Genomic DNA, 20947 nt, shown 5'->3' with positions numbered 1-20947 from the left:
GGCCACTGATGTATTTCCCGGGGAAGAGGCAGCACTGAAACTCAGACGTCCGTCTACGTCCCTTGTAGTGGAGGAGGAGTTAGGTGGTAACGTGTTCTTACCAAAGAACTAAATAAAAAATGAATACAGAGCCAGAGCCAGAGTTTCAAAATATTCTCATCTGTTAAATTAAGAGTGTCTCCCATAGAAAAGCAGTGGAGGCCCCACAGGGCAAGTACAAAACAGAATTAAAACTCCCAAGGGTCTTGTCTTTACAAAAGAAAAGGCAGGAGGCAGCCCCTGGACAGCTGGTCATGCTGGCCGCTCCGGTTGGACCACGTTGCATAATCCTCAGCCGCATCATCACAACGTCTCTGAGCGTTTTGGTGGGGGGAGAAGGGGTAGTGTAGTGTGTATGGGAGGAGAGGCCCAGAGGGCTCTCTTTGCCCCCTTACCCCCTTTTCCTATCCCAGAGGAAAGTCGAGGGAACCTGGCTACACCTTGAAATGAGGCTATGTGTTTCAAACCTGGGGACGGGGTAAGAGGGGATCTGTGCTTTGAGCAACCTGAGCCAGAGGCAGAGGGGTGTTGGAGGGGTGAGGGAGGAGGTGTGATGCTTATTGCTTTGTACCTTTCACTGGGAAGGAGGGCAGCAGCCAACAGTAGCTCACAGGTTTGTAAACTGAGCCTGCTGGCTTCAAGGGAGGCAATGAAGTCCAATTAAATATAAAAGAATCATTTGTGCAAAAATAACTTAAAACAAATAAAAGACCTGGGGACGGGGGAGAGGGGTGTTCCCCTTAGCGCCTGGTGGGGAGAGGGCCATATACCACCCCCCCCAGGCCTTTTCAGTGACATGGCTTTGGGGGGGAGGGGTGGAGCTTCCCTACCCCCTGCAATGGCTCAGGATGGGATTGTAGGGGAAGGGGTTGCATTTGTGCTCTGAGTGGGGAGTAGTGCCCCCACCCACTGTCCACAGGTGCAGGTGGCTGGCAGGGGCTCCCAAGGCTCAGCACTCAGCTCTCCCCAATCAGGGTCAAATCCAGCTCCAGGTATGGCTGCTATGGGGCCAGTTTCCTCCTCTTGTTTTTGGCAGGACGGCCAGGGCGGGCCCGGGGAGGCAGAGGGACAGCCGTCTATACAAGGGGGGAAGTTGAAAGAAGTGACCAATCAGCTAGGTGTCAGCAAGTCCTTTATTTTCTCCCCACTCCCTGTAACTTCCTTGCCCCCTGCCTCATCCCTTATTTACCACCTACCCGTCCACCCCCACACACACCCCACACACACACTTACTCGGGTTGTGGGGCTGGATTCCAAGGTAACATCCTGGCGGGAGCTATTGCTATTCCGGGTAGGGCTGCAATAAGGGGCACAGATGATCAGGAACAGCTCCCCAAGCACCAGGAGACTTTCAGGAGTTTGGGTGGGAAACTTTCTATATTTGAATAGTAAAGGCACAATATCCTTATTCATACTCAAGTAAGTATACACCCTTTTTGAAAACCACACCACCATTTTTTGGATGTTCTTAACCCCAACAAGCAGGCACAGGCAGGACTATGGTGGGTGCAACACTCACTTGTATTTTCTCCTCCGGCCACGACGAGACTTTCTGACTATCCCTGGGGGTACCTGAGAAAGGATGGGCTGTGTGTGTGGAAAAGTTAGAAACAGGTACCAAGGACCCAGCCTTTCCTCAAAGCCCTTGGTCCCAGACCTCAGCCATCATTCAGCACCTACCTTCAGGTCCTCAGAATGGGGCCCCACAGGGGGTGGGTCCTTGGGCTCAGCACCCCCTTCAGCCAGCTCCCCATTATGCTGCCAGTGGTGGGTCCTTCTTGGGGACCGTTCCATTTGTCCATTGAAGCCACCACGTGTCCCCCACTTGAGGGCCAGTCGGCCAGGCTCCCGTCGGCTGCCAGGCTTTCGGCCCCGGCCTGGCCTGGCCTCACCGTTAATGCCCCTAAGTCCCCCTCCTCCCCTCCGGCCCCGCTTCCCTGACCCCCTCCCAGTGAGCAGCTCAGGGACTGGGGGGTCGGGAGAACCATGGGGTGGGGCTAAGGCACTGAGGGGAGGCCGGGCAGGCTCCGGTTCGAAGGCTGAGGTGGGGCTCTCAGAGGGCAGGCAGGGGGCTTCTGGCTGCTCTGGAGGGATCTGCTGGCAAAGAAGAGCTCCGTCAGTCTCAAACAGCCCACTGCCGATGTAACTCGGTCTTCAATTTCCAGGTGGGGGAAAAATTTCTCTCCCTGATGATACACCCACCCCCTTACCTGCAGACTCTGTAGCAGGCAGGCTAGGGGACTAGAAGCCTCCGAGAGGGGTGGAGGAGCTCCCCCCCCAGGGAGGAGCTGCAGCCCCAACTGGCCAGAGAGAAGAGGGCCAGGAGGCTGCAACAGGCTGGGGAGGGTTCCAGGGCTGCTGGTTAGCGAAGACAGGTCACCTGCAGAGAAACCGTGAGGTCAGAGGTCTCGCCAGGACAAGCCAATCAGACTGCGCAGACGGTCATTCTCCGGCACAGGCTTTCTCCCCCACAGTCCACCCTGCCTCTCCCCATCTTTACTGCTGCTTTCACCTCCGCATCGTCGCTCAGACTCACCCAGCAGGCTGGCACTCAGCAGAGGGCTAAGGAGTTGGGGGGGTCTCCCTGAGTTGGAGGGGGCCTTGCCCAGAGAGGAGGCCCCCGGGTCAGTAGTTGCCGTGGTGACACTGGAGGTAGGTGGTCCAGGTTGGGGGGCACTCAGGACACAGGGCTAAGAAAAGAAAACAGGTCTGAGCACTCATGAGTGACGTTCTGGAGACCTCTGATACTTCCACATACAGGTCCTAGCTGAAGCCTCCCAGCAGGCAGGCTGCGTTCATTAGACTCAGGCCAGATTCGTACAACCATCCCACCCCAGCCTGGAACTCGGCCCTCCCCAAGGCCCCCAGGAAGAGTCGGGCGTGCAACTGAACGCCTCGGATTCTATCTCCTGTTCTGTCCCACCTACTCGTCCTCTGTTGTCCTCACCTGGGGGGGCGTCCCCGAGGGGGGATCCAGGCTGGCAGCCAGCAGCGCAGAATTTAAAGCTATGAGGGTAGGGGGGGCTGAAAGGGGGGGGAATAATAGGGGGGGTAGGTCTCCCAAACCTGAAAATGGTTCCCCACTTGGACCCCCAGCTCCCTCTGCAGATCCCTCCCCGTCCCCAGCTGTGGGGCCCAGGGCCAACAGAGGCAGGAAAGAGGCAAGGAGGTTGCTAGGGGGTGCGGAAGGGGGTGGAAGAAGGTCTGATGGGGGTGGTGGAAGCAAAGAGGCCACCAAAAGCGAAGGCCCTTCGGGCTCGCCTGGGGCTAGAGGAGGGCCAGGTCCCCCAGGTGGGGGCAGCAGGGGCTCAGGGGGAGGCTGTCCTCCCCCAGCCAGCACACCAAACAGACTGTGACTGAGCAATGGAGAAGGTGGAGGCTGCCCCAGACTCAGAGGGAGCGGCAAGGCCCCCAGCATCCCCGGGAAGCCAGCTCCACTCAGCGCCAGGCCCTGCTCAGGGCTGGGGAAGGGGAAAGCCTCCCCACCAGCCAGAGGAGGCAGAGGGCAGGCTGGGCCTGCCGCCATCCCCAGCCCTTCAGATGGGCTTTGAAGCACAGGGCTGGGGACTACAGGGGCTTTGGAGGCAGCTGGCGGGGCAGGGGGACCTGTAAAAGAAGAGAGAGACTGAGCTCAAAGGAGGCCTTCCTCCTGGAGTCCCAATCACCCAGCCTCCCTGCCCCCCAACCCAGAAACCTGTCCCACAGCTCGCTGAACTCCCCCCACCCCCACCCCCCGCCTTGACTGCCTCTTTCCTCCCCAGGGCAAGCAGGGGCTCCAGGATGCTCACCACGTACCTGGCACACTGCTGAGGCTGCCACTGGTGCCGCCGGGCAGGGAGGGCTGGATGGGGTGCCTGGGCTGGGGAGAGCTCCCTGAGGAGAGGGTTGGGGGAGGAGGAAGGTGTGCATCTGACCCCAAAAGGTTAAAGCTTCCATCAGAATGGGAAGGGCCAGGAGTGGGGAGTCCCAGCAGGGACAGCACAGAAGGAAGAATCGGCTGGGACGGTTCTGGGAGAGGAAAGGGCTGGGGAGCAGGGGCGGGAGCAGGGGCCCGGGGGCGGCTCCTTCGAGGGGTTTGAGGGCCTCCCCCTTCTAACAATCGTAGTACAGTTGGGGGTCGCCGGGGACGACGCTGAGTGGGACGGGGTGATGAGTGGGAAGCTGAGGGCACCTGGGCACGGGGCCTTCGGCCCTGTAAAGTGCTGGGAAGGGGTGACGGGGGCTGCTGTGCCTTGGCCGCTGCACAGAGGAGGCTGCTAGCGAGAAAGGGGGACGCCCCAGGCCCCTCCACAGTGGGGGCCGGTCCCAGGACCAGGGGCAGGTGCATAGTGGCTGAAGACACTGGTGGCTGAGTGGCAGGACCGAGGGGACCAGGGGGGCCGGGGAGATTATTGCTCGGGGGCAGGGAAGGGGGTGTTAAGGCATCACTACAGTGGAAAAGAGGAGGGTCTGAAGGTGGTGAGGAGGAGGCGTGGGGGGCCGGAGGGGAGCCCAGGTCAGAGGGCACCAGGCTGGATCGCAGGGCAGCTCCCCAGTTGTATGCGGGAGCGTTGAGGCTGATGGCAGGAGGAGGTGGTGGGGCTGGAGAAGGGGCATTGCCCCTCGGGAGGAAACAGGGGCTGCCGCTGCCTCCAGAGGGCGCTGGGTCAGGAAGCCTTGGTGGTGGGAAGAGCCCCCCAGGCCCTGCTAGAGGGGGGAAGGTCTGGGGCACTGAGGGTGGTTCTGGGGGCAGGGAGCCAGGACCCCCATTAAGCGGAGTTGTAGGAGGAACTCGACAGGGAGGGTGGGCGGAGGGGGGCCCTGGGGACACAGTGTGGAACAACTGGGGGCTCGCTCCCTCTCCTGCAATAAATGAGAAACGAAGGGTCAGCTTGAGGCACCCTTCCAACACCATTCTTTTGTCTTCTCCAGTCCCATCTCCCACAAGTGCCCGACCTCCTTGGCTCCTCCCCCCACCCTACTCTCAGTGCTCCCACAGAGCTCCTCCCACCACCACCTCCCAGGCCCTTAGGTTGGCCTCAGTCTTGGGCAAAGTGGCAGAAGACTCACCAGGAGAAGAGTGTGAGCAGGTGGTCTCCATGCTGCGGTACAGAGTTGCCATGGCAACAGCTTTCCGCCGGTGGTTGCACAGCTTGGTCATGTCCTCCTCAGATGCTGGCCCCACCCCAGCCCCACCCGGGGTCACCGGGGCCAAAGGGTCAAAGTTGAAAACCTGTAAGGTAGAAGGCACGGACAAGGACCAGAGAGGGTGGAACCTGTGAGAAGGGCTACCGTGGTCAGTGATTCGCATTCACTCCTTTGGCTCACCCCTGTACTCGCCGGCACCCCTCAACCCCTCTGACCTTGGGGACGTTGAGTGGACACTCCAGACCGCACTTGCAGGTCCCATCGCTGAGGAGGTAGCTCCGGGTTTGCTCCAGGGAAGACAGCTCTGTGCCACTTGGGCTGGGAGAAGACAAGGTCAGGGGGAAGGGCAGTTGCTAAGTTACAGACCTTCCTAGGAAGGACAGAAAGGAGGAAAAGATTCAAAGGCGCAGGGCACCAGAGAGCAAAACGGCTGAGGAAGAAAGGGGAAGAGAGGAGAGCAACAGGGTAGGAGCCCTGGGCTTTCAGAGGAGAGGCAGGGGAAGAAGATGCAGGCACCGTAGGAGCAGCTGGGGTGACGGATCTCAGGGAACGCTCTAGAGCCGTACCTGATATAGAGCACAGCACCCTCTCGCACACAGCGCTGCCAGCCGATGGGGACAGATGTGGCCACAGGGCCCCCAGCTCTGTCTGCTCCACTGCTCTCATTGCCCCCATTCATTGTGTGTAATCAGCTCCCGCGTGCCTGGTAACACAGACATCCATGTGGGCACGAGGAGGATTACGCTGGGCTGGGTCCCGAGGGAGTCCCCCAGGAAGGCTCCAAGTGGCGAGAGAGGGCTGGGACATGAGTAAGGAGGAATCCTCTGCCACACCACCATGGCTACCTGAACATCTCTGCAAACATTGTGGGGTCCAGTCCAAAGCCGGGGCCGCCAGCTTAGCCCACACCTGTAACAAGCAGAGCAACAAGACTGTCAGGAAGCTGCCCCACTCGGGGGAGCGTCACAGTGTCATGAGACCATGCCTCCAAAGATCTCAGGGGCTGCTGGCCGAGGCCACAGCCATCCAAGCCCAGTGCCCAGGGGCCCTCAGCTTCCCCGGGACCCACAGAATCACAGTCCTAGTCCAAACCTATGAAGAGCAAGGCCCCTTTGTCCCATTAGGGACAGGAGACTTCAACTAGGAGTGTGGGCAAATTCCCACAATGCCAGGCCACTAGGAAGTTTCCTGGAGTGTCTGGCCCTACTGCTCCCTCCCCCAGGAAGATCGTATAAAAAAGTACAGACTGCCCCTAGGTCAGCAGGCAACCACCCAACTGCCTGCTGCGGTGGTACCAGCAGGACTCCCCCCACCCCACCCCCACCCCCGTGTCTGCTTCATCAGACAATCGCTGATTTAGTTCACTCGGGTCTTCAGCGAGGTCAGAATCACAGCTCTGTCTTCTCCCAGGACCCTGAGGAGCTCCTGATTTTCCCGCAAACCTAGGGCAAGGGGATTCAGACCCTCGTCCCCCAACGGCCTCGGATCAGCTCCGAGAGTCTTCTTGGCTGTGTGGGGACGCCACTCAAACCTGCAAGCACCCTCCCCAAGCTCACCGCCGCTCACACGCCACAGTGGCGGCTTCCAAACTTTCCCTCTCATAACAAGGCGCCCTGTCACCCAGACTGCTTCCCTCAGCTCGGGGAGGAGGGGAAGGCGCACGAAGTAGGAAGGAACTTGGGGAGAGGGCGGGCGGAGGGTGGGCGAAGCACAGAAGGGAGGGAGGTGAGGAGGCAGAAGTCAGGCAGTGCGAGGGAGAAACGGCGGGGGCAGGTGAGGGCGGGGGAGCGGGGATGGGGCCGGGGAAAGGGGCCGAGAGGACGCAGAGGGGGCAGAGGGGAGGGATAGGAGGGGAGGGGGAGGGGCGGGTGGGGGGGGCCGGGCCCCGCACTCACCGCGGCCCATGGTTCGGCCGGCCCCGCCCTGCGCAGTCGCGGCCCAGAGGGTGAGTGGGAGGGGGTGGGAGGAGGGTCGGTGGAGCCCGAGCCTCCGGTACGGCCCCGGCCGGTCCTAGCAGGAAGCGCCGCCGCCGCCGCCGCGGATCACCGAGCGGCCTCCCGCGCATGCGCCATGGGGGCCAGGGGCAGCCCTGGGGATTCCGTTCCCAGAAGGCACCGCGCAGCCTGCTGCCGCCGCCGCCGTCGCTGCCGCCGCTACCGCCGCAGCCGCCGCCGCCGCCGCCGCCGCCGCCGCCGCCGCCGCTGCCCGGACGGGAGAGGGGCGGGGCCGGGCCCCCGCCCAGCGGACAGAGACGAGCCAACAGGAGGGGCCGCAGTGCGCATGCGGGAGCGCGCCTGCCCCTCCCCCACAACCCCCCATTAATCCCCAAGAGAACAAACACCCCACGCGGCCCCCCCCCGCCCGCCGCGGAAGGATCTGCGTCTCTTCCCAGGCCACTGGTGGCCAATCCCAGCGCTCCCCGGGGAGGGGCCCCTGCCAAAGCCACAAGCTGCTGGGGGAGCCAGGAATGTCGGGGCCGGGAGGGGCCGGCCCCAAAGATGAAAGTCGCGACTTGCCCTGCCCCGCCCCGAAGGCTGCCCGGGTAGTGTGCTGGGACTTGACCCGCCTCCCCAGGTCAACGTGTCACAACACGACCTCGGCCTGTCAAGTCACATGACCCCTGCCTGTCACTGACAACCTGGTCTGTCTGCAGGCCAGGCTAGACCATCTGGTCCAGCCCGCCCCCCACCTCCACTCACAGGAGAGGAAATGGCGCGACCTGTCACTGCCACGCCGGCCTGGTGACAGCCTCTGCCTGAACAAACTGGCTGCCCCCGTGAGGGTATGACAGGAACTGAGCAGGCCACCACAGGGCTTTACGTTTCTCATGGCGCTTTCCACTTGGAAGCTGCTTCCAAGTTCAAAGTTCTCTGCTTTTACTTTTGACAATTCGTTATCTTTAATTTACAAACAACATAGGAACGAGAACGGCAGGATTCCTGGGCGAGGAGAAGGGAGAGCGGAGGCTGGCATCTGGGCTCCTGAAGCCCGGGACAAGGCCAGGCGCGCGCTCAGGTTAACGCACACGTCCCAGGCAGCAAGGCTCTGCCCAGGAGGCAGGGGCCTGCACCCAGTGCCTCACAGCAGGGAGCCACAGGACTTAGGGTGGGGGCTTGGTGTCCGGTGGAGGGCACAAGGACACGGAATCGGGCCCACTGGGCCAAATAAAAGGTGACTGCGGACATGCTGAGGACTTATGGGAGACGAGATAAACGTCGAGGCCGCTCTAGAAGCAGCAGTTAACGACCACCAAGGGGAGTCCGATACCTCGGCCCCTTTCCGGGGGCCCTTAGGGGGCTAAAGGAGAGCCCTTTTCGAAGACAAGATGTCGTCGGTCCTGGCAGATGGTTGCAAAGGAGAGAGGTTCAAAAGGCCTGTATGCCCATTAGCTGGAAGGGGATTGAGAAAACGGGAGCCCCCTCCGTAGAAGGGCAAACGAGGGCTAATGCAAGGTGAGCGGCGTGGCCGCCCCCGGGGCGCAGAAGCTGCAGGGAGGACCCACACGGCAGCTTACGGGAGGCCACGGTTGATAGCCGTTGTGGCCGTTGGTTGCCGGAGCCGGTGCCCCGCCCTCTCTCCTCTCCCCCACCCCCCGTACCTCCCACCACCCTCGTTGTCCCCTGCGCGTGCGCGCGCAGACACCGGTTGCCAAACATTGCATCATCCCCGCCCCCCTCCCCTCCCCTCCCCCTCCACACTCCCCTCCGCGCGCGCGCATGACTCACCCACCGCCTCCGCGGAGCCTCGTGACCCAAAGCCACTTCCGGGTCCAACGCGACGTCGACCTCCGAGCGGGAGGGAGCGACAGGGGCGGTGCCACGGGGCTCCTGAGTGGCGGATGTGGGGGGCGAGGCGGGGCCAGTGTCGGCGTGCCGCTTTCTGATTGGTAAGCTCTTGGGCACCGCCCCTGAGAGGAGGGCCAACCCCCTGGTAAAAGATCTGCGCTCTTGCGCTCTCGAGGTCAGGAGCCTGAGTCTGAGACACAGAACTTATCATGTTGAAGATGAGCCGGTGGCAGCGACAGAGCCAGAATCAGAGCCGGAACCTGAGGAGAGAGGCGAGTACTGACTCCTCATCTACCTTTTACTCTCCTGTCTATGCGGACGCCGGTCGTCTCCTCAAAGTTGGGGCGTCGCTCTTCGGGCTGTGGCCCCATCCCCCCCCCCCCGACCCCGCGATGAAGCTAGGGACCCTCCGGGAGGGATGGGGACAGTCCTTGATTCCGGAGTGCTGCTTACAGGCCCTTCCTTCTCCGTACGACAGCGGGGCCCCACCCCTCCCCGGAGCGTGAGCTCTGCTCTGCGCTTCGGGGCCCAGGGACCCTGGCTGACCTCGAGAAATTCATTCTTTTCCGTGGCCGACTTCAGGCCACCTTGTTAGGCCTGTCCAGTGGGAGGCGGGACAGGACACACCCCCGCCCCGAGAAAGCTGGATGGCCGTGGCTCGGGCCGTGTCCGCCGCTTTGCCACCAACGGCATTCCCCCTGCCCCACCCCCAGGCCTGCCTCCGCTGCAATGCCTGCGGCGCCAGCATGGCCAGTGCAGTAGCTGTAGGTAGAACCTTTGGGGACAGGGGTACAGATGGAACAGGGAACAGAGGTGGATTTTCCCATTCCCTAGTGGTCCCTGGGCCTCCCGCAGAAGAGAGCAGCCTGCATGTCTTAAGTGAGGGAGGCCACTTGGGGTCTCCCCAGTGTATCGCCCTCCTCCTGGGATTGGTGCCTCCATCTTCCTTGCGTCGTGCCTTCCAGCTGACTGTAAGCATTGCATCAGGCCGGCCCCCGTTTGGCTCTGCAGCCCTCTGGCCTGAGGCTCCTCTGCTGATGAAAGTTGCTTCCCACACACTGGAAGGCGAGGGAGGCTTCCCCAGGGAGGACAGCTCTGCAGAGAAACACTCAGGGCGATGTTGCGTCTCCAGTCCCCAAGGATGGGCAGCGCGCAGCCTCCGGGCTTGAGGGCTTATCCAGTCACACGGGATAGATAATGAGCACCTACTGTGTGCCAGGTCGTTTGAGGCCCGGGGTATATCCATGAACAAATCTCTGCTCTCAGCTTCTGTTTCAGTGGAAGGAATAAACAAATGCGAGTGCAGTGGAGAAAACTTGAGCAGGGAAAGTAACAGAGTGTTCAGGGTGCGGGGGTGCAGTTTTACATCGAGGGCAAGGGCAGGAATTCTCTGAGGTGGTATTTAAATGAAAAGACCGGTAAGGAAGCAAGGCAGTGGACCCTACAGATAGCAACATGGAAGGAAGAGCTTTGCAGGAGGCGCAGCCAGAGCAAAGCCTTGAGATGGCAGCATCTTGGTTTCTTTAGAGACAAGGCCAGTGGGCCAGACTAAAGCAAGAGGGAGTGGACCGTGAAAACTCGGGGGCAGGAAAGGAAAGGGTGCTTTAGGCCTTGTAAGCCATTTTGAGGAGGTTAGCCTTTTAGTACGCCTGCAGTAGCAGGTCACTGGATGGTTTGGAAGAGGACATTCTGGCTGCTGTATTGTCAGTTGACTTTTGAGGTGGAAACCTTCTGCCATCGGGGACTCCTGTGATAACCCAGGGGAGAGATGGTACACTGATCCATAATGGAAACAATGGAATCAGTGAGAAGTATTTTGATTTTTTTAAGATTGATTTATCTCAGTTATAAGAAAGGGAGAGACAAATCTTTCATCCGCTGGTTCACCAGGCTGAAGCCAGGAGACAGAAGTTTCATCCACATTCCCCCCGCCCTGTGGGTGCAGGGGCCCAAACACTTAGGCCATCCTCTGAGCAGGGAGCTGGATTGGAAATGGAGCAGCCCAGAATCGAACCAGCATCCATATGGGATGTTGGCATTGTAGGCAATGGCTACACTAGAATGCATAACCCCAGGGTTTTTTTTTTTTTTTTTTTAATGAGAAAATTGGCTGGGGCTTTTGGTTTTTTTGCACAGAGTCCAGATGTTATCAGACATCCAAAAGGAAACAGCAAGGAGGCAGGAGATAGCAAAGTTGGTGGCCCCAGGGGAGGTCCAGACTGGAAATGTGCATTTGAAGGATGTCAGTGTGGGAATAGAGTTAGAAAAATCCCTTCCATGTAGCGGAGTCCTTACCCTGGCAAGTTTGAGGCCTGCCTTGAATTTAGAGAAAGCTGAGTTGGCCAGGACTTCACTGTTATGTAATCAGAATTACAAACGTCAGGAACTAAAAATAAAGGGAGACTGGCTCTCACTTCTGTCCTTGGAAATGATCTTTAACTGTCCGTGTCCCCCAAGATAAGAAGTCAAGGAGGACCACTAAGAAGCTGGAAATAAATAGCAAGCACCGCTCTCTCCCATCCCCCAATGGCTAACATTTGTGTTTGTTCCCCACAGTGTTCCAGGAGGAAGTGTATCTTCATACATCACCACACCTGAAAGCAGGTAAGCTTAACCCACCCTTGGCCAACACAGTGTCCTGTATGCTGTTTAGGCTCCCTTTGCTGGGACCTTAAGAAATTATTAAAAGACCTAGAGAAGGGGGGAGATAAGGGTTTAGAGCTGAGCAGGCTTTTGTTGTCCGCCCACATCTGGGCAGACCTGCCTCTAACACAGTGACCAAGTTGCCATTCTTAGAACATGTCCTAAATGAACGCAAACTCAGTCAGCCCCAAGTCTTTGAGTCTTGGTCAGAAAGGGAAGGAGTATAGAGGAGGGGCTGGCAGATTTTTTTAAAGAGCCAAATCATATGTTTTAGATGCTTAGGATCATATAGTTCCTGTCACAACTACTCGTTCATCTTTGCTGTTATAGCATGAAAAAGTAGTCCTAAATGACAAGGAGTAAGTATGGCTGTGTTTCAATAACACTATACAAAAACAGACCAGTTTGCCAGCCTGTAGTGCAGACAGCGGGCTATGTGCAACTATTCGTCTTCTTTCACTGGAAAGGCAGTGTGACAGGGGGAGGGAGATCCTCCATCCGCTAGTGTGACAGTTCACGCCGCGCTATCTGAGCATGTCCTTTTCCAGAACTGAGCCGACGGCAGAGATGGCAGCCGAGTCGTTGCCTTTCTCCTTCGGGACAGTGTCCAGCTGGGAGCTGGAAGCCTGGTATGAGGACTTGCAGGAGGTCCTGTCCTCAGATGAAAATGGGGGTACCTATGTCTCACCCCCTGGAAACGAAGAGGTGAGTATAGGAGGCCTGAAAGTATAGTGGGGGGATGTTACTTTTCCCTTCCCTACCATCCTACCTTTTCCCATTTCCTTGAAGGAAGAGCCAAAAACCTTCACCACTCTCGACCCTGCCTCTCTGGCCTGGCTGGCTGAGGAGCCAGGGCCAGCAGAAGCCACCAGCACCTCCCTGAGCCCTCGCTCGCCAGAGTCTAGTCAGAGCTCCCTGGCTCAGGAGGAAGAGGAAGAAGACCGAGGAAGAACCAGGAAACGGAAACAGAGTGGCCAGTGCGCAGCCCGGGCTGGGAAGCAGCGCATGAAGGAGAAGGAACAAGAGAACGAGCGCAGAGTGGCACAGCTCGCTGAAGAGAACGAGCGGCTCAAGCAGGAAATCGAGCGCCTGACCAGGGAAGTGGAGGCCACTCGCCGCGCGCTGATCGACAGGATGGTGAACCTACACCAAGCATGAACACCTGGGACAGTCACGCTCCTACGTGGGCCACGAGCACCTGCCCACCTGTGCCAATGATGTGACCCTCAACTACACAAATTCCGTAGGGGGACAGCTTGGGAGAGACAAAGGAAGAGGTCTCGGCTTGTATATAGGGATTGTACATTTATTTATTACTGCCCGTTATCATTAAAAGTGACTGTGTGTGAGCCAAGCTTTTCACTTTTTCTTCTTGCCTTTGGGTGTTTCCAGGGGTTTCCCTTCCGCCAGAGCCAGCTGTTTCTTCAGATCCAAGAGCTTAGTCACCTCGGCAGCAACCTGGTTCTTGTCTGCCTTCTGTGCTTTCAGTTCTCGGACAAGGTTGCCCTAGGAGAGGAGGCCGCGTGGAGAGTGTGAGAGCAGGCATGGACCTATTTTGTTCCGGGCTCCCACAGCGCTTAACCTTTATACCTGTTTTGTCACTTCCTCCAGCAGCGTTTGTATCTCCTGTGGCCCAGCTGTCTTACGAGTCTCCTCGGCTGCTGGCTTGGGGGATGCTTTTGCCTGCAGAACAACAACAGAGTTACCACCAGCAACCAAAACACTGCCCCCTCCCTGTTCTCCAGTTTGACAGAACAGGAGGGAAAGTGATTACCTTTAACTCCAAGGACTCTTCTAGCTAAGACAGGAAAGAAAAACTACAGGTGAGGAAGCAGCAGGACCCAAAGATGGAAATGTGATGTATGAGAACTGTTTTAGGAAAACTAAGGCAGTGACGGGCTGTTGCCGGGGGAGGGCACAGTCCAGCTTTCTCACCTGGCCCCCTCCAAAGCGCTGCCTCAAACTTTCAATCTGGTCATTTTCCAATTTTTGAAACAGGGGACTGACCTGCGAAAAAGGAATTCCAGATCATTTACTGTTAGGTGTAAACCACTAGGCAGACTCCCACAAAAAGGCCTTCCAAACCACATCTCTGATCAAACATTTTGAAGTACCCTCATGTTTTAGCTTAGACAAAAGTTTAGTGATGTACTTATTTTATCATCTTAGCCCAAAAGAAGAAACAGCTGCCTGCTAGCATCATGGAGATCAAGGGACACATGGCCTTCTTTAATCAAATGCAAAATGGTTTTATATGCCAGGTATTGGTCCCAGCATAAGGAGCCATCAGGTATACAGATGATTCAAAGCTATTAAGAGTCCCATGCCCGAGTAAACCAGCGGAATGGAAGACCTCTCCTTTCCCCTCTCCAGTTCTACCTTTCTCTGTAACTCTTTAAATTAAAAATTATTCTTAAAAAAAAAAAAGTCTCATGCCCACAGTAAAGCTGAAGAGATGTTAGGTCTCCCCCTGAACCCACCCCAAAGGCTATATAAGTATGAATTTTAAGACGTACTGTGCCAATCTGGTGTCCTGCTGGTAAGGTACACAGGAAGTTTGTTGGCAGGACACTGCAGGCTGGAGGCGGGAGCTGCAGCTGGGCCTGGATGCTGGCACTAACCGTCGGCATGTAAGGCTGGAGCATGACAGACAGCAAGGCAGCTACATTCACTGCCATGCCTGTCACTGTGCCTGCCCGCTGCCTGGGGAAGAAGAGGTATTAGGTCAAGGTCACCAGGAAGACAGAGCCCATCAGCCACTTTATTCCTGTGCCTGCCCCTGCCCCTACCTGTCAGCCTCGTCGCCTTTTATCCGCTTCCAGGGCTCGTTGACCTGAATGTATTGGTTGCCATGTCGAGAAATGGTGAGGATGCTGCGTAAGGCGTCGCGGATCCTGAGGGAGAGAGAGGGCAGACCAAGGCATATGAGAGCGCAGGGGCCAGGATGGTGCTCTCAAGATGCCCGCACACCACTGAGACACCAAGGTGTCACACTCACCGTGCCTTCTCCAGCAACTGATGATAGTGCTGGAGCTCCAGGGTAACGTGAGCCAACAAGCGGCGGTCATCTGACGTAAGCACCATCTCAGGCACACAGCCCCCAAAGAACTTAGACACAAACATCCCGGCTCTTGATGGGGGCAGGGCAGAAGAGAGGGGAGTTACTGTCCAGTCTCTGGAACGTCCTTCTCAGGATTCCTGTTCAGAACTGACACTTCCCTCCAGCTAGAAGCAAAGCCTAACAAAGTAACGTTTTAATCTGCCGCGCCCTAAGGACAGAAAAAAGCCTGATAAAGACACTTTTTTTTTTTTTTTTTTTGACGGAGTGGACAGTGAGAGAGAGAGAAAGGTCTTCCTTTTTCCATTGGTTCACCCTCCAATGGCCGCTGCGTTGCAGCTGGCGCACCACACTGATCCAAAGCCAGGAGCCAGGTGCTTCTCCCGGTTTTAAGAAGTCAATACTCAGAATGGCCAGATTACAATATATATATTGATTGCCATCAAACAAATGGAAGGCATTCGGCACAGTGGTAAAGATGCCACTTGGGGATGCTGGCATCACTCAGGAGAGTGCTGATGCACACCCTGGGAAGCAGAAGATGATGACTCCAGTGCTTGGGTCTCTGCCACTGACAGGAGCCCCAAATGGAGTCCCTGGCTCCTGGCTTCAGTCTGGTCCATTCATGGTTATTGGAGGAATTCGAGGAGTGAACCAGTGGATGGAAGGTATTGGTCTGTCTCTCAAATATATGTCAATAAATTTAAAAGACTTCTGTGGGGCCAGTGCTGTGGCACAGCAGTTTAATGCCCCAGCCTGTAGCACCGGCATCCCATATGGACGCCAGTTTGAGTCCTAGCTGCTCCACTTCCAATCCAGCTCTCTGCTATGGCCTGGGAAAGCAGTAGAAGATAGCCAAGCACCCACGTGGGAGACCCGGAAGAAGCTCCTGGCTTCGGATCAGCTCAGCTCTGGCCGATGTAGTCATTTGGGGAGTGAACCAGCAAAGGGAAGACCTCTCTCTCTGGCTCTACCTCTCTTTGTAATTGTCTTTCAAATAAATAAAATAAATCTTAAAAAAATAAGACTAGTGGTAGCTTAGTGAGGACTACCTGTTAGATGTGGCTGATGACCAGACCTGAATGAGTAGGTGGCAGGACTGAGCTAAAGGCCCTGGGCTCAGAGAATGGAACTGAAGAATCCTAAGCCATGGAAGGTATTTTCTTAAGATGCAGAACAGCTGAGATAGGGACCAGTAATACAATGTGAGCCTAAACCAAGAAAATCTCTGTCCCCACTCCAAAATAACGTCTTTCATCAACCAGACTTTTCAGTCATCTGCAGGTGAACTTTTCTGCTAGGAAAGAAAACAATTTGCAGGGCCACTGCTGTGGCACAGTGAGTTAAGCTGCAGCCTATGGCACCAGCATCCCATGTCGGGGCTGTTTGGAGTCCTGGCTGCTCCATTTCTGATCCAGCTCCCTGCTAATATGCCTGGGAAAGCAGTGGGGGATGGCCCAAGTACTTGGTCCCCTGCACCTATGTGGGAGACCCAGATAAAGCTCCTGGCTCCTGGCTCCTGGCTTTGGCCTGGCGTAGCCCTGGCTGTTGCAGCCATTTGGAAAGAGAACCAAAGGATGTAAGCTCTCTCTCACCATCTTTTCCTCTAATTCTGCCTTTCAAATAAATCTTTAAAAAAGAAAGAAAGAGGCCGGCGCCATGGTTCAATAGGCTAATCCTCCGCCTGCGGCGCCAGCACACCGGGTTCTAGTCCCGGTCGGGGCACCGGATTCTGTCCCGGCTGCCCCTCTTCAAGGCCAGCTCTCTGCTGTGGCCAGGGAGTGCAGTGGAGGATGGCCCAGGTGCTTGGGCCCTGCACCCCATGGGAGACCAGGAGAAGCACCTGGCTCCTGCCTTCGGATCAGCGCGGTGGCCATTGGAGGGTGAAACAACAGAAAAGGGAGACCTTTCTCTCTGTCTCTCTCTCTCACTGTCCACTCTGCCTGTCAAAAAAAAAAAAAAAAGAAAAAGAAAAAAAAAGAAAGAGAATCTGCAAAAACCCACTTTGTGGGGCTCGAACGTGGCATAGAAGTTAAGCTGCTGCTTGGCTGCTTGCAACACCAGCATCCCATCTCAGAGTGCCAGTTCAAGACCAAGCTACTGTGCTGCCTTTTTTTTTTTTTTTTTTTTTTTTTTAAGATTTATTTGAAAGGCAGAGTTACAGAGAGGCAGAGGCAGAGAGAAAGATCTTCCATCTGCTGGTTCACTCCCCAAATGGCCATAATGACTGGAGCTGAGCTGATCCAAAGCCAGGAGCTTCTTCGGGGTCTCCCACACAGGTGTAGGGGCCCAAGCACTTGGCCACCTTCTACTGCTTTCCCAGGCCATAGCAGAGAGCTGGATTGGAAGCGTAGCAGCCAGGTCTCAAACCAGGACCATATGGGACGCTGGCGTTGCAGGCGGCGGCTTTACCTGCTCAGCCACAGCACCAGCCCCATATTTATTTGAGAGACAAGTTAGAGAGAGAGGGAGAGACAGAGAAAGGTCTTCCATCCACTGATTCACTCTCCAAATGACCACATCAGCTGGAGCTGGACTGATCTGAAGCCAGGAGCCAGGAACTTCTTCAGGTCTCCCTCATTGGGCAGGGGTCCAAGGACTTGGGCCCATCCTTCAGTGCTTTCCCCAGCCATAGAAGAGAGCTGCACTGGAAGAGGAGCAGCCGGAACCTGGGATGCCAGCACCATAGGCAGTGGCTTTACCCGCTATGTTCCAGCACCAGCCCCACAACTGTGCTTCTAATCAGCTCCCTACTATTGGTATGGGAAAACAGCAGAAGACGGCTCAAGTACTTGAGCCCTGCCATCCAAATAGAAGACCCAGGTGGAGTTCCTGGCTCCTGGATGTGGACTGGTCCAGACCTGGCTATTGCAGCCACCTGGGAACTGAACCAGCAAATGGAAAATCTCTATCTCTTTCCCTCTCTGACACTCTATCTTTCAAATAAATCTCTATTAAAAAAAAAAAAAAACCACTTTGTGAGCAACTTTGCTAAGTCACATCTCTACAGTTAACTGTTCCATCGAGTGTACACAGCCTACTATATGCTAGAAGTGGGTCCCAACGGATCAACTTTCCCCACTACACTTCCCAGCCCTCACAGCTTGCTTACTAGTTCTGTCCACGTTCTCAGCTGCTGAGGGAAGATCGGCCCCTCACCAAGGCCCACCTGTTGATGAAGTTGCCCAGGTTGTTAAGCAGCTCAGAGTTATTCTTAAGCAGCATGTCTGTCCAGGAGAAAGCACTGTCCTGGCCCTCAGGTCGAATGTACAGCAGATAGAAGCGCCAGATGTCAGCAGGGATCCCTGTGTCCTGGGCCATGTCCCCAAACACTCCCACACCCCGGCTCTTAGAGAATTTCCCATCCTCGTAGTTCAGGTACTCTGGACAGAGAAAGAATGAGAACCATCTGCTCCAATCACATGCTTCTCCCCTCTGACCTGTTAACCCCTCCACTGTGGGATCCACCAACACTCCCCCTTGAGTAGCTGGCCTGCACAGAACACGGCAGTCCCCATCTATTCTGGCCCCTACTCCCTCTTTGCCTGTACCTACTGCAAAGTCTTCGCCCAGGGGTGAGAAACATCCAGTCTGCGAGCCATATCATTTGGTAGGCAGGACTTGAAATTCAGTAAATCAATTGCAGGCTAATTTTTAAGTTGATCATTTTGTTTAGTTCACGAATGATGTTATAAATATCCAGGTGTCCCTTGGCACAAAAAGGGTTCCCCACTGAGGCCGGCGTTGTGGCGTAGCAAGTACTTAATGCTGGCATAACATACGGGTGCTGGTTTGTGTCCCAGCTGCTCTACCTCCAATCCAGCTCCCTGCTAAGATGCCTGGGAAAAGCAGCAGAAGATGGCCTAAATGGGACTCTGCTACCCACGTGGGAGACCCAGAAGCAGCTCCTGGCTTCGGCCTGGCCCAGCCCCAGCTGTTGCAGCCATCTGGGGGGCTGAACCAGCAAACGAAAGATCTCTGTCTCTTCCTTTCTCTCTGTAACTAGTACTTTCAAATAAAAAAAAAATATATATATATATATTGCTTGAAGAAAAAAAGGACTCCCTATCCCGGCTTTAGACTTTGGTTTTCTTTAGTTTCTTGTTTCCTTTCTCTAGACTGTTTACTCCTGTTTTTAAATACTTCCTATTTCATGTCAATTCCTAACTCAAGACCTACACCTCTCCAAGATCATCTTCTAAGGACTGCCCTCAATCCCTGGGAACACACCATCTGCAGTCTTCCAGGGGACCTACCTGTAGCGATGAGGTGTTTGACCAAGGTGTAGTTGTCCTCAGCTCCTAGAGCTGAACAAGGAAAGACTAAGCCATGGAAGGGAACATTGTCTTTGGCCATGAACTGATACAGGTCCACCTAGGGGGACAGAGTCAGGAGAGAGATCTCTGTGGCTGCCTTCAAAGACCCAGGAAAGACCAGATATCAACCCTAACACTCTCCTAACACACACACATCCCACCCACGGACAGGTTAACCAAGAACTGCTCACTTGCTCTGGGTTCTTCCACCATCTCTCCCACTGGTCTGTGTAGTTGGCTGTGATGGACAGGTAGCCAATAGTGGCATCAAACCAGACATAAAATACCTGGAGGGTCAAGAGGAAAGCAGCACTACAGTGATCAATCAAACTCCCAGACCAAAACAAGACATAATCAGTGGTCTATTCAGCTAGCCCAGGGTCTCAACCCCACAGATGAACAATGAGATACAAATAAATGATAGAGTTTTTACCTTGTCCTCAAAACCTTCTAAGGGAACAGGGGTGCCCCATTTGAGGTCTCGGGTTATGCAGCGTGGCTTTAGGCCATCCCGAAGCCAAGAGCGAATGATAAACCGGGCATTGGGTGTCCAGTCACTACCAGGCAACGTCTTCCCCAGCCACTCCTCCAGTCGCTCTTCCAGCTGACACAACAAAGAGAAACAGCCTGATTTAGGCCAGCCTCACACATGGCTAGCATAAGGAGGAACACACACAGCCTTTTTGGAGCACAGTGTGGCAACAAGTAATCAGAATTAGAAGACTCATGTCTTTGACATAGCAACTCCACCTCTTTCAGTTTATTCAGAAATAATTACACCCGAGTGTCAATATTCATATAGAAAGAAATGCAGATTATGACAGCAAAAACCTGAAACAAATTCCCATGGTTCAGATCTCTACACTCAATACCAGGAAACATTCAGAATGCCATTAAAAGAATGAGTATGCTACATAAAAAAATTATGTATGCTGACAAGAAAAGACCTCCAAAATACATTATCAATTAAATAAAGCCAACTACAAAACAATAATGTGATATAATCCTATTTTTAAAGTAAAAATAGGCAAATTAATATAGAGCCTGAAAAAAATTTTGAAGGAAAATATGTATTAGTGCTTAATTATGAGAACTGTTACTTGTTCTACCATAGATTTCTATCTGAAATTTTAAAAGCAAGCTTTTTGGGGCCAGCACTGTGGCGCAGCAAGTAAATCCACAGCCTGCAATGCCAGCAATCCATACGGGCACCAGTTCAAGTCCCAACTGCTCCACTTCCGATCCAGCTCTCTGCTGTGGCCTGGGAAAGCAGTGGAAGATGGTCCAAGTGCTTGGGCCCCTGCACCCACGTGGGAGACCCGGAAGAAGCTCCTGGCTCCTGGCTTTGGATTGGGCCAGCTCCAGCCATTGCAGCCACTTGGGGAGTGAACCAGCAGATGGAAGACCTCTCTCTCTCTCTGCCTCTGCCTCTTTGTAACTCTGCCTCCTTTCAAATAAATAAATAAATCTTAAAAAAAAAAAAAAACACACACACACACACAAGATTTTACCACTTCTGTAAGCAGAAAAGGAAAGATAAATTTTTGAAGGGATGGGTTATGGGCTTCATCCATCTAAGTACCATGTCACTGAAGGGATAAGCTCCTGAAGCCTAACGATGCTCAGGGTCACAGGCACACTCACATGCTGTTGGTTGAGTACAGGGTGGTAGCACAACCCCATAACCACTGAGGACAATCCCGTACTACACTGTACATGCATTTTTATCCTCCAAATAGCAAATGATCACACTTAAAGGATTTATGCTACAGAAACTTCCAAGAATGCAAAAATACCTATGTACAAGGTCTGCATTATATGCCATTATATGTAGTATTATGTCATTTTACAAGACTGAAAACTACCTAATATCAAACATTAGGAATCTGATGGAATAAACTGTGGTACCCAGGGGTGGGCACTGTGGCAGTATGTTAAGCCAAGGACTGGAATACCTATATCCCGTATCAGAGGATCTC

At 55.0% G+C, this 20947-nt stretch overlaps 4 protein-coding genes across 23 annotated transcripts in view; 2 read left to right on the top strand and 2 right to left on the bottom strand.

Moving 5' to 3' along the window:
• Positions 1-138: 138 nt before the first annotated feature.
• On the bottom strand, positions 139-8972 carry MBD6 (methyl-CpG binding domain protein 6). 16 transcript variants are annotated; one of them, XR_007914225.3, is made up of 15 exons: positions 7062-7368; positions 6012-6075; positions 5733-5869; positions 5382-5484; positions 5089-5251; positions 3835-4881; positions 2987-3645; positions 2576-2729; positions 2250-2419; positions 1720-2136; positions 1559-1626; positions 1273-1414; positions 946-1115; positions 611-674; positions 139-353 (listed from the first exon to the last, which is right to left on the bottom strand). XR_007914225.3 is itself a non-coding variant. In XM_051832948.3 (13 exons), the coding sequence occupies exons 3-13, from the start codon at positions 5843-5845 to the stop codon at positions 1041-1043; spliced, it is 3111 nt and encodes a 1036-aa protein (XP_051688908.3). In that variant the 5' UTR covers positions 5846-5869; positions 6012-6075; positions 8892-8972; the 3' UTR covers positions 139-1040. The 16 variants fall into 16 exon arrangements, 10 of the variants coding, with proteins under 10 accessions (XP_051688908.3, XP_051688907.3, XP_051688913.3 ...); XR_011380114.2 differs by having other exon boundaries at positions 1273-1336; XR_007914227.3 differs by having other exon boundaries at positions 1273-1336; positions 1559-1611.
• Positions 8973-9123: 151 nt separating this feature from the next.
• Positions 9124-12948, top strand: DDIT3 (DNA damage inducible transcript 3). Its single transcript, XM_017350485.4, has 4 exons — positions 9124-9223; positions 11508-11555; positions 12143-12299; positions 12384-12948. Exons 3-4 carry the CDS (start codon positions 12162-12164, stop codon positions 12750-12752), a joined length of 507 nt encoding a protein of 168 aa, XP_017205974.3. The 5' UTR covers positions 9124-9223; positions 11508-11555; positions 12143-12161; the 3' UTR covers positions 12753-12948.
• LOC149123495 (DDIT3 upstream open reading frame protein) lies at positions 9124-12948 on the top strand. The gene is made up of 4 exons (XM_089308593.1): positions 9124-9223; positions 11508-11555; positions 12143-12299; positions 12384-12948. Exons 1-2 carry the CDS (start codon positions 9161-9163, stop codon positions 11547-11549), a joined length of 105 nt encoding a protein of 34 aa, XP_089164719.1. The 5' UTR covers positions 9124-9160; the 3' UTR covers positions 11550-11555; positions 12143-12299; positions 12384-12948.
• Positions 12880-20947, bottom strand: part of MARS1 (methionyl-tRNA synthetase 1) — a 20793-nt gene continuing 12725 nt past the window's right edge. Inside the window, exons 12-22 of one of the 5 annotated variants that reach the window (XM_002720913.6) lie at positions 19402-19572; positions 19160-19255; positions 18909-19026; positions 17822-18035; positions 14593-14724; positions 14384-14488; positions 14111-14297; positions 13530-13601; positions 13369-13392; positions 13185-13277; positions 12880-13100 (exon numbers count right to left, since the gene is read on the bottom strand). In XM_002720913.6, the coding sequence (XP_002720959.1) occupies positions 12954-13100; positions 13185-13277; positions 13369-13392; positions 13530-13601; positions 14111-14297; positions 14384-14488; positions 14593-14724; positions 17822-18035; positions 18909-19026; positions 19160-19255; positions 19402-19572 (1359 nt within the window). In that variant the 3' untranslated portion in view covers positions 12880-12953. Of the gene's footprint in view, positions 13101-13184; positions 13278-13368; positions 13393-13529; positions 13602-14110; positions 14298-14383; positions 14489-14592; positions 14725-17821; positions 18036-18203; positions 18492-18908; positions 19027-19159; positions 19256-19401; positions 19573-20947 lie in introns of those variants that run through there. The other 4 variants (XR_016216823.1, XM_002720914.6, XR_016216822.1 and 1 more) reach the window with 4 other exon arrangements.

This window comes from Oryctolagus cuniculus, chromosome 11 (genome assembly GCF_051225735.1).
Source record: "Oryctolagus cuniculus isolate XC-2025 breed Fujian yellow rabbit chromosome 11, ASM5122573v1, whole genome shotgun sequence".
NCBI lineage: Eukaryota > Metazoa > Chordata > Mammalia > Lagomorpha > Leporidae > Oryctolagus > Oryctolagus cuniculus.
The sequence above is the reverse complement of the archived record's forward strand: the minus strand, read 5'-3'. Positions and strand labels throughout refer to the sequence as shown.

Bases quoted from the DNA above. Each gene is read 5' to 3' on its own strand.
- DDIT3 (XM_017350485.4), top strand. From the start codon at position 12,162: ATGGCAGCCGAGTCGTTGCCTTTCTCCTTCGGGACAGTGTCCAGCTGG. The intron at 12,300-12,383 runs GTGAGTATAGGA...ATTTCCTTGAAG, and splicing joins CACCCCCTGGAAACGAAGAG to GAAGAGCCAAAAACCTTCAC.
- LOC149123495 (XM_089308593.1), top strand. From the start codon at position 9,161: ATGTTGAAGATGAGCCGGTGGCAGCGACAGAGCCAGAATCAGAGCCGG. The intron at 9,224-11,507 runs GCGAGTACTGAC...TGTTCCCCACAG, and splicing joins GCCGGAACCTGAGGAGAGAG to TGTTCCAGGAGGAAGTGTAT.
- MBD6 (XM_051832948.3), bottom strand. From the start codon at position 5,845: ATGAATGGGGGCAATGAGAGCAGTGGAGCAGACAGAGCTGGGGGCCCT. The intron at 2,730-2,986 runs GTGAGGACAACA...TTCTTTTCTTAG, and splicing joins CCTCGGGGACGCCCCCCCAG to CCCTGTGTCCTGAGTGCCCC. The intron at 1,116-1,272 runs GTAAGTGTGTGT...CCCCTTGTATAG, and splicing joins AATCCAGCCCCACAACCCGA to ACGGCTGTCCCTCTGCCTCC.